This window comes from Habropoda laboriosa, unplaced genomic scaffold (genome assembly GCF_001263275.1).
Source record: "Habropoda laboriosa isolate 0110345459 unplaced genomic scaffold, ASM126327v1 scaffold68, whole genome shotgun sequence".
NCBI lineage: Eukaryota > Metazoa > Arthropoda > Insecta > Hymenoptera > Apidae > Habropoda > Habropoda laboriosa.
In genome coordinates this window covers 345,069-355,645 of record NW_017100195.1, presented here as the reverse complement: position 1 = coordinate 355,645, position 10,577 = coordinate 345,069, and the positions used below count along the sequence as shown (strand labels likewise).

At 36.9% G+C, this 10,577-nt stretch overlaps 1 protein-coding gene across 4 annotated transcripts in view; it reads left to right on the top strand.

Moving 5' to 3' along the window:
• LOC108570339 (schwannomin-interacting protein 1 homolog) overlaps nt 1-10,577 on the top strand; it is a 39,839-nt gene that overhangs the window by 14,321 nt on the left and 14,941 nt on the right. For 2 of the 4 annotated variants that reach the window (XM_017932181.1, XM_017932183.1), the window contains exons 4-6: nt 5,150-5,487; nt 7,415-7,771; nt 9,666-10,194. In XM_017932181.1, the coding sequence (XP_017787670.1) occupies nt 5,150-5,487; nt 7,415-7,771; nt 9,666-10,194 (1,224 nt within the window). The remainder of the gene's footprint in view (nt 1-5,149; nt 5,488-7,414; nt 7,772-9,665; nt 10,195-10,577) is intronic. The other 2 variants (XM_017932182.1, XM_017932184.1) reach the window with 2 other exon arrangements.

Sequence of the window (10,577 nt, the reverse complement as noted above, 5' to 3'; positions counted from 1 at the left end):
TACAGTGTGGACATAGGCTAGCTAGTAGCCCCCGACCACTCTATTCACATCTCAGAACCTTCAGGTCAAAATACGCCGCGAAGTGTCTATGGCCCAGTATAAAGGGTGAATAAATTCGCCGGACATCGGGGGGTCCTTATATACCTGCGGTACCCTCTCCCCAAAGTCATTAGCAAAATCGTCGGTTAGGTCAGGCGGGAAATTTTCGCGGGAGATTTCCGTTATCGTAACACGGTATAATTTATCAATTTTCACAATTTTGTTATAAATTTATACTTCCGACAATTTGTTATAAGATTGCATATAACAATTTATACGTTTTTACAATATTCTTCAATGGGAACATAGGTTTTAGCGTTCTCGTTACTTACTGGTGGTTAAATTAATTTCGTAGGGATTACGAATCAGGTTGACCTGTGGTCGTAGATTAAAAATAACCATAGTACAGCTAAATTTATCGTGATAAATAATTCTTTTTACACGAATCACAAATGTATTCAATTTGTTTGTTATAATATCGTGAAATGAATTATTTGTGCAGTTCTGTGCATTTTCTGTGCAGTTCAACCTAATTTACTTAAATTTACATTGCGAGACAGTATACTGTAACAAGTAGTAACAAGCAAACGTTGAATAAATTCCTAATTCGTATTAAAAAAATTATTTAACACAATAATTTCAGCTTTATTATGATTATTCTTGATAAATGACCACAGGTCAACTTGATTTTTAATCGTTATAATCTTTAAATTCAGTGTGAATAGAGAAAATGTGTAATATAATTCATTTCACGATATTATAACAAGCAAACGTTGAATAAATTTTTCATTCCTATAAAAGAAATTATTTAACACGATAAATTTAGCTGTACTATGGTTATTTTTAATCTACGACCACAGGTCAACCTGATTTTTAATCCCTACGAAATTAATTTAACCACGAGTAAGTAACGAGAACGCTAAAACCTATGTTTCCATTGAAGAATATTGTAAAAACGTATAAATTGTTATATGCAATGTTATAACAAATTGTCGGAAGTATAAATTTATAACAAAATTGTGAAAATTGATAAATTATACCGTGTTACGATATCGGAAATCTCCCGCGAAAATCTCCCGCGAAAATTTCCCGCCTGACCTAACGGACGATTTTGCTAATGACTTTGGGGAGAGGGTACCGCAGGTATATAAGGACCCGCCGATGTCCCGCGAATTTATTCACCCTTTATACTGGGCCATAGACACTTCGCGGCGTATTTTGACCTGAAGGTTCTGAGATGTGAATAGAGTGGTCGGGGGCTACTAGCTAGCCTAGGTCCACCCTGTACACACTCAGCCTTCTTGTAACACTTGTATACATTAGAATCAATTAGAATTTCAATACAATAGACTGAATAACAATTCATTTTAACTAATACCTATTAGAAATTTTCCTTCCAAAACAAATATAAATCATTTTACCAATTACTGGTACTTGCTAGACATTTAATATCAGACTTTAAATATTCTCCTTTCGGTTCTTTTAAATACAATCAAATAATTTCTTCAATTATCGATACTGACTTGGAATACTCCGCTTCGAATAAAATATTACGAAATTATTTTGAAGGTTTAGGGAAATAAACATTTGAATTTTAGTCATCCTTGTTCTTCAGACTTGTCGAATAGAATATTGAAGTGACTTTGAGAGGTTGCTTTTTCGTTACAGCATAACAATCAATATGTACTTTTCCCCCAGCAGTTGGAATTAATTTGAAATTTTTCATATATTTTCTCTGATATTGAATTTATTTTATGACTTGCTATTTTGTTTACTAATAATTTACCATCCAAGGAATTTGCATGAATTGCATGTTAAGTAGTTAGTTGATTTATTATTGTATATTGTGAGCTGATTTGGAACGAGTGCACTATGCCCACCCTAAATTAAACCGTCTCAGTAGTTTACCGTAATTAATAATCTATTTTCGGAATTTATACGAGAATTTTTGAATTTTAGTAAATACTAGAGTCAGTGCATCGCGTATTGAAATAATAGCTTCATCCCTAGTTCGTTTATTATTGAATATTTTTACGCGTTTAACTTATGCTTCTCCCCAATTCTCGTCGCGTATTTTATTCAAATTTTCTTATATTCTAGAATCGAAAAAGATACGAATTCGCGATTTTTCTTTTGATTCTTTCAATTTTTCAATTGCATTACGCATTATTGCAATAATTTCTATCGTTACATTTAATTCTAATTGTTTAGCAGCTTTTCTGCTGCTATCGACCCTACATTTTACTGACACTTGTCGAACCGACCCTACATTTTACTGACACTTGTCGAACCGACCCTACATTTTACTGACACTTGTCGAATCGACCCTACATTTTTTTTTTTTACGTGGAGGTAGGCCGACTCTATGTGATAAACAATTGGCAACCAAACGGTGGCTCGCTAAAGCGATATATTATGAAATTAAATTAATCACTCAATAAGTTTTAACGTTAGATTGTTTCCTCGATATGGCCATGGTGGTCATCAGTGACTGGAGTGCCTCAAATGTTTAGAATAATTAAAATAAAATAAATGTTGTCAACTAAAAATTTTGAACGTCATAGCTAGCTAGACATTATTTTCAATTGAAAAAAAAAAATTATAAAGCATAATACTATAATCCTATGCTTAAAATGTATTTTCTTGTGGCCGCCTGACAGCAACCTGTAAATCTGGCGCGACAGTGAACGTGTTAATAAGTAAATGTTGTTCAAATTATATCGTGTTTGATATCATTTTCATCAGAAAAATCTCACCAACATGATGTTAAATAAAATTCCAGATGAAAAAAAGTAAAAATTAAAGAAATTATATTTTAAAATTAAAAAAGTTGATATTTAAATCACTTGGTCGTTTCATGCTTATCTTTTATTCGCTGTCCTTGTCTACGTTCGGCAAACTACAAAGGCGGGCGGGAGGCTCGAAAACGTAGTCCCCGACTCTACGAGTGTCAGGTTTAGCTTCCTTGCAGTCTGACACTTGTGGAGAATATACTGTAGTCACACTTTTTTTTATTATTATAATTCCGTATCTTTGATCCATTCACCTCCAAAACTGAAGATTTTTCAGGAAATAAAAAGAAAACCCCAAAATATCAGAAATTCAATTTTTTCTTGCCATATTAATTTCCAGTTTTTTTATTATCATAATTCTGTGATCCATTCACCTCCCAAAGAGAAGATTTTTCAGGAAACAAAAGAAAACCCCCAAAAGATCAGAAATTCAATTTTTTTATAATTACAATTCTGTATGTTTTTCTTTTTTAAATAAAGCACAGTCCTCTGGAATTTCTTTATAGCAAATATACTATAGAATTTCAGAGAAGTGGAGATGAAATTTTTGCAGCAAAGTCTTCAATCGTAGGTAGCTAACTATGAGCTTTGTGTATGTAGTAACGTAATGGAGTATGGAGATTTTGATTGAATCGAGTACGAAGAAGTTTGTTCAGATTGAAATTAAGTAGTTTGTCCGACTAGTTTTAGATTTATTCCCTGCAGTTTTTTGTTTCACATGCATGTATCCGGATATGGAAGGTAGATTTCTTTAGACTGTTCGTTACAATGGAGAAACTCGTGGGAAAGGTTCGATTGTAAGTTGTTTTGGTGAGACTTCAGGTAGAGTCCATCGTTGGACCTTGAGGATATCAACGTGAAGACGATGATTGTATTCATGTTATCGGCTGTGTCAACTAGTAATAAAAAAGAAAAAACTGAGAAACTTTGAAAGATGTAAAAGAAGATGCTGCACAGAAGAACGAGAATCTTTTCTTGTCAATGTTGTTTCATCGCTGGTACCAGTCTTTTTGAGAGTTACACTTTCGCGTGTTTAAATTATAAATTGGCAAATAAAATTGTGAGTTTCACGTCGATTATTTTTTTTCACTTTCTACGTAACTTTATTTCAACATCACGATTTCACTAGAACATTCAACTATACTATACAAACCCTAGATACAGTGAAAACTTTGCAAATATAGACTTTTGGAAAACGTATTTGTAGAATAATCGAAACGCGACAATTTCATTTAGGAAGAAATCATTTAGTATTGAAATTATGTGGTTCGTTTAAAGGATACGAAGGAAATTAATGCTTCCACGTTATCATAAAAGGCACGAACTTCGATATTTCAGACTGATCCCCAAGCTTTCTAAGAATGACTTGGACCTTGACATTAACCGCGATTTTTATGGCTTAATGACGTAGAGGACCTTGATGTACACGGGATAGGGTGTAATTTGTGGCTTAACAACAAGGGGGGAATAATTATTTAAACAAAAACTAACAAAATCGTGACGTAAAATTCTGTTCAAGATTCTCTTGTAATTATCTCTTTTTCAAACTGCACCATAATTTATACTTTGCTCCGCGAATAACTTCAATGCTGTAACTTAAAAGAAACAAAATGACTAGGTGAAACACTCTTACTTCACTCGACACAAACTCCAAAATACTCCTAGCGTTATATACTTCTCACTTTTCAACATCCGGGGAATAATACTTACATAAATACAAACAAAAATTGTATTAGGTCGTTGCTTATGCTATGGCAGTGTTCTAAATAAAATGTCAATTATTTTTAAGATTTTCTGTACGAACTGAAAGTGGAACACGGAAAAAATTCAACAACGAGATTGACATATTACAAAATTTCTTGAAAATATTCTGATTTTTACAATGATAAACTAAATTCACTTGCAACTGATTGGCAAAAATATGTCGAATCTACCAGAGCTCGTTTCGATCAACAAAAATTAGTTCACAATTTAAAGTTTCATTTACGAATCCACCGTTAGCAACGACCTAATCTTCAACTTCAATCCACCTCGAATTCCATCTTGCTTCGATTTTCTAACCAGTTTGCCTACCATAAAATTCACAATAAAACCAAAAAAGAACGCGCAACTTGCGCCAGATAGCGCTGGTCAGCTCGAGCTGCGTGTAAAACGTTGAAAAGAAAAAAGAAAAAAAACAAGACAGAACTGGCGTGTATTTTAATCAAATGGTTCAATCAAATCCCCGGAGCCGTGTGTCTGGGCAGCTGCGATGAGTCAGTGGCGCGCTACGATTATTCAGTATTCCGGCAATGTGCAACCAGCATGAAATTCCACAGGGCGTAACTCCTCTCACGAAGACTCGTCCCACGAGTTGACACCGTCCGAGTTGTCCGACTGGTCCGAGGAAGGAAATCTGCCCGCAGGTTGTCGCGGTATCATCAACCCTAACTATCCCGGCTTTCAACACCTGGCGTCTTCTCTTCTGTCGGACACAGATCTGACGGAGGACGAGCACGAGAGCTGTTCCGATTACACCAGGCTGAACGACATAGACGCAACGCCGGCGGAGAACGACAACGAGTTCAACAACAACGTCGAGGACAGTATCAATCACCTGTGCGGCCAGAGGAACGACAGGAAAATTTTCTATGAGAAACCGAAGTTCAATATACAGGTGAATATGTGAAGAGCAATTATGCGTAGAACAAGTGGTATCTATTTCTTCTTTTTCTGTTTTAACTTGAGTCATCCCTTTCGTGACCCATTTAGCATGCATTATGGACGTGATGAGCAGTAGATAAAAGAAGAATTATTTAAAAAATAATGAGGTTACAAATCTTTCTTTTTTTTTAGAATTTGAGTTAACCCTTTCTTGACCAGCGGAACGCATATGTCCCACATGAGTACTCGAACAAGAATTGATATTAATTTAGTACACATTACAGATGCGATGATCGGTAGATGATATAAATTTTTAAAAATAACAATTTGGTCACAAATCTTTCTTTTTTTAATTTTTATTTAACCCTTTCGTGACCAATGGAACGCACACGACCCGCTCGAGTACTCGAACAGGAATTAATATTAATTTAAACGTGACAGACGTGATAATAAGACATTACAGACACGATGATCGGTAGATTAAAAAATCTGATCACGAAATAGTTAATAACGTCATTCTCAATTCGTAGAGAGGAAATATATTTAATTTTTTTTTTTTTTTATTTGGTAACCAATGACGATTGTAGTCCTGTAGGTATCAGATATTATGAAATATCAGGCCAAACAGAATTTATGAAAGGAACATCGTGAATTTGGATCGATAGGTTTAAGTTTGAGAGGTAATTCGTGATTTATGGAAAATAAGGTAAAACAGGTATAACTTGTTTTGCATATTTGCTCTTCATATGTATTTCTGTTAGCATAGACATTTTTCTTTCGCGTCTGGACAATGTGTTTGTTCGAGGAAGATGATTGATAAGAGGATTATGTGTATAGAGGACGTTACTGAACTGCTAGCTGAACTAAAGCTTCATCTTTACGAATTGTAGGATGGTTTATTACTTACTATATTAAACAATGAAGGACAAATAATGAAAGAAACCTTTGTTTTAATTAAGTGCTACTTTTCATTCATATCTAAATTATCAGATATAACTCCAGTTTCTTCTACAACTTAATTACGTCTTATACGTTAAATTTGTATGAACTCGTTCAACGAATTTTGCCCATCTCTCTGATGACAAAGAAAAAAAACAGCTTTGAAGTTCTGCCACCTCGATTGATTTCGTTAAGAAAATTTTCAGTGAGGAATATCAAAGAGTGAAAAGATTGTAAATTTAATCCACGAAGTTGAAAGTTTTATTACTTGTTTAAAACGCTTCTAAAATCTGAATGGACTTAAAAAACCTACTTTAAATTCATTACACGAAACGATTCCTTTGTAAAAGTATATCTTCCGAAGATCTGTATTTACTTACGGAGATAATCCTGTTCAAACCGCAAAACAAACCCAGCAATAACTAAGATTCCACCGAACATCTTCCTCGACCAAACACAAATAATTCCAACCCTAAATCGAAAAAGAGGAGAAAGCACACAGTGCCGGCTAATAATGATTAACCGATTGCGCGAGTTTTAAATTTAGCTGCAGCTTTCATTCAAGCGCCACTTTTGTCCCAGCTGGTCTAAAATACATCCGAACAGAGGAATGCACAATTATGTTCTAATTCCTTCTCGGTCCCAGCTCGAGCTCTATTTATACCCCCGCTGTACCTCAAATTTTTCCTACTAAGCCAAAATTAGTTCAGTCTCTATAAAAAATACAAGAAAAAAAAAGGTAAACCAAGACGACGTATTAAAACTATTCGAACCAAAAGGTGGAGAGAGAGAGAGAGAGAGAAAGAGAGAGAAAAACTAAAAAGAAAAAAGAAACGCTACTACGATCAGTGGCGCCAACTCTATAGTCCGTGAGTTCTCGTTGAACACGAGCAAAGAAAGCAACGATCAGCTTGTAAGAGCCTCGCTGTGTTTCAACCTTCTCATTAAGCATCCGCGCTGAGGCCGCGATACTGAACGTCGCGAAACCACTCTGTTTCCAGACTGTAACATCTTTGTACGAGTCGGTGGTGCCGCCATCGGAGAAATGCATAAACTACGTGAAAAGCGTTGAAGACTCGAGAACGGAGGAAAAGGTGTTCACGTCGAAATCGGATATCGTGAACTGTGTTGTCGAGGCGGAGACGCATCTGACGGTACTGGAGCCGGAGGAGGCGCTAGCCGACACGGTAGCGGAGAACACCACGGAATTGTCCGAGGCGATCTTGAAGGAGAAACAAGAAAGGGAGATCCCGGTCGAGGTCGAGATCGTCGAACTGACGACCAGCGTCAAGGAGACCCTTCAATTTCCGGAGATCGAGGAAATACCGGACTCTGGAAAGACCAGTGAGATTGGTGAGGTGGGTTTTTCACCATTTCTTTTGTTTCTTTTTCTTTCTTCTTCTTCGTCATCGTCGAAGCGGTATATAGTTTTAATCACTCCTTCACGGAGAACGATTTGAGGAGAAAATTAGAATACCGAGGTTTTATCAAGAGGATAAAATTGTATAAAGTGACACGGTACGAGTAACACACTTTGCAAACGAATTAATCTCTCATTTGCATCTTCATCGGTGGCGCAAGTTATACATACGTCGCTTAGATTAACGGACAACTACATATATACACACCTTATCGCGTATATACGCACCTGTTACAACGAACTTGTAAAAAAGCCGCTGACATTACGTGAACGACATCTAGATTGCGCCTCGCGTTGAATCCACCGGCTAGTTGGATCGAAAGAGCCGCTTAATTGCGGCAATTTTTCAAAGAGCAAGGATTGAAAAAAAAAAAAACAAAAATGACGAGAGAGGTCCTTTGGTAAAAATGGTTTTCCTGTTGCGGTGAAAACATGGGCAACCGAGATTAACGAGAATTCACTTTATACAAGTCCGTGTCGCAACTTCTGCATGTGGAAGACTAATGACTGCACGCTGAACGCACACACACACGCACACATTAATGTATTCAACGAGTGTCGACGACGGTGCGTTCGACGTTTTGAAGCGAGCGTAATACAGCGAGCCGGCGACGAGTAATCGCGCGACAACGTTAATCATAAATTTCCTGAAACTTTCGGACGATTCCCGTGCTCCACATTGTAACTAAATATCCATTAGCGGAGATGTGAATCAGCTGAGCTGACGGAATGATGTAGAACCAGTCGTTAACGGTACGAACAGCGAGAAATTCGACGGTGATCGTGGAGAAAATTGTGTTTCGAAATTGGTATTTGTTTGTTTTGTGCTCGGATATGATTGATAGGTTTGTAGATTTGTTCCTGTGAAGATTTGGACCTTCGAGTTTTCACGAGTAATCGATCTGTTTGATAGACACTTCATTGTAGTAGCCTTTTCCACTTGTGCGGAGAGTGTTTGACGTTTGTACGAGATAAAGTAACAATTTGTATGGGCACAAAGTAAATTTCATCCCTTGTCTTACGATTCTTTAATAGCTAGATCTGTTAATGTTAGGTACTTAACGTTTTAATGATACGTTGTATGAAAATGATTAAGATACTATGAATGATTTTTACTTAATAATTTCCAGAGTTAAAATTCAAAGTTTATTATAAAGAAGATTCACTTTTTTAATACGCCATGAGTGTGACTCGTTATGAGGCAAGAGATTTAAGCATAAATCGATGTCTAATAGGAATTAGTGAAAATTTATTGCACTACTGTGCTATAAATGAATTAATCTCAAAAATCCACCGATGTCATAATAGACATTCACTATCAAATGGTTCAATAAAAATCACCAACGAACGTCTAAAATTCTCAATATTAAAAAAAAATAAAAACTAAGGACATAGAGATTAGTGAAAATTCAATGCACCACTGCACTACAAATTAATAAATCTCAAAAATCCAGTGATATCGTATCAAATTGTTCAATAAAAATCACTAATCAACGTCCACGATTCTTAATATTTAAAAAAATAAAAACACAGAAATTAGTGAAAATTCATTGCACCACTGCACCACAAGCTAATTAATCTCAAGAATCCACCGATACCGTAACAGACATTCACAATGATCCAATAAAAACCACAAACGAACGTCCACAATTCTAAATATTTCGTATCTCTATCACTCCGTAAAAAAGAACACCTTGAGCACATCACAAAGCAGAAGCTGACCGAACCGTCGTAATACCGAAGAAACCTCACGACAAACCGCATCGTGTTCTCCCAGTTGTACATACAGCCAGGCGAAAGGAAGCGGCTAACGAGCATTGTATTTTTTTCAGGCGGAGGATATCGTGGTGGAGCACATCGACCTGATACGCGAGGCAAAGGAGTTGCCTCACCAGGCCCGTTCCAAAATAGGCAACCGTCAGACGGTCACGTCGAACGGCTCCGCCGACGACGACTCCGAGAGCAACACCGACACTGACAGCTATCCAGAGGAACAGCCCACCTACACGAAGCTCGAGGGGATCGATCTACTCTCGAGCATCGGCCGTGATATCGGGGTCGATCTCGAGAAATACGTGCAACCGGTGCCCGACGTGGTAGCAATGGAGCCTCTGGATCACGTTCACGCATCCTCCCGATCCTCCACCGCCATGAACAACATGCTGAAGGACGCTATCGAGGATACGAACAAACTGCTGGATCGAGATCTACCAGAGGCCTCGAGCGCAGACACCAGGAAAAAGGAGAAGATGGCAAGGAACCAGGCGAAACGCAGGCAGCAACAACAGCAACAGCAATACAGAGCGTCCAACTCGCAGAGGCGTCCTGACAAGAGGAGAGCCGACACGGACAATGGACCAGGTAGAAATTGTTTGTGACGTGTGGTATTTTGTTGGTTTACTGGTGAAACATGCTAAGTGAATAGGTATGGTTTTTTTTCTCGGGAGTTTTTCTTTTACATGGTAAAAGAGAACGATATAATTCAGTAGGGGAGCGGTATAAAATGATAATTTAATAGAAAGATTTGTTGGTTTGTTAGGTTATGACTTAGTGCGTGTTACTGATAAAGAAGTAATTTGTATACGTTTTTCTTAACATAAGGTAAACATAGGAAGTTTTTATTTGCAAGGGAATTCTGGTAACCTGAAAATTCTGATTTTTGTGAAACTTTGCAGGTTTGTTGGGGATTTCAATAGAAGTATCAGACATGAAATTTTTATTCTAACAATTTTTTTTTCATTTAT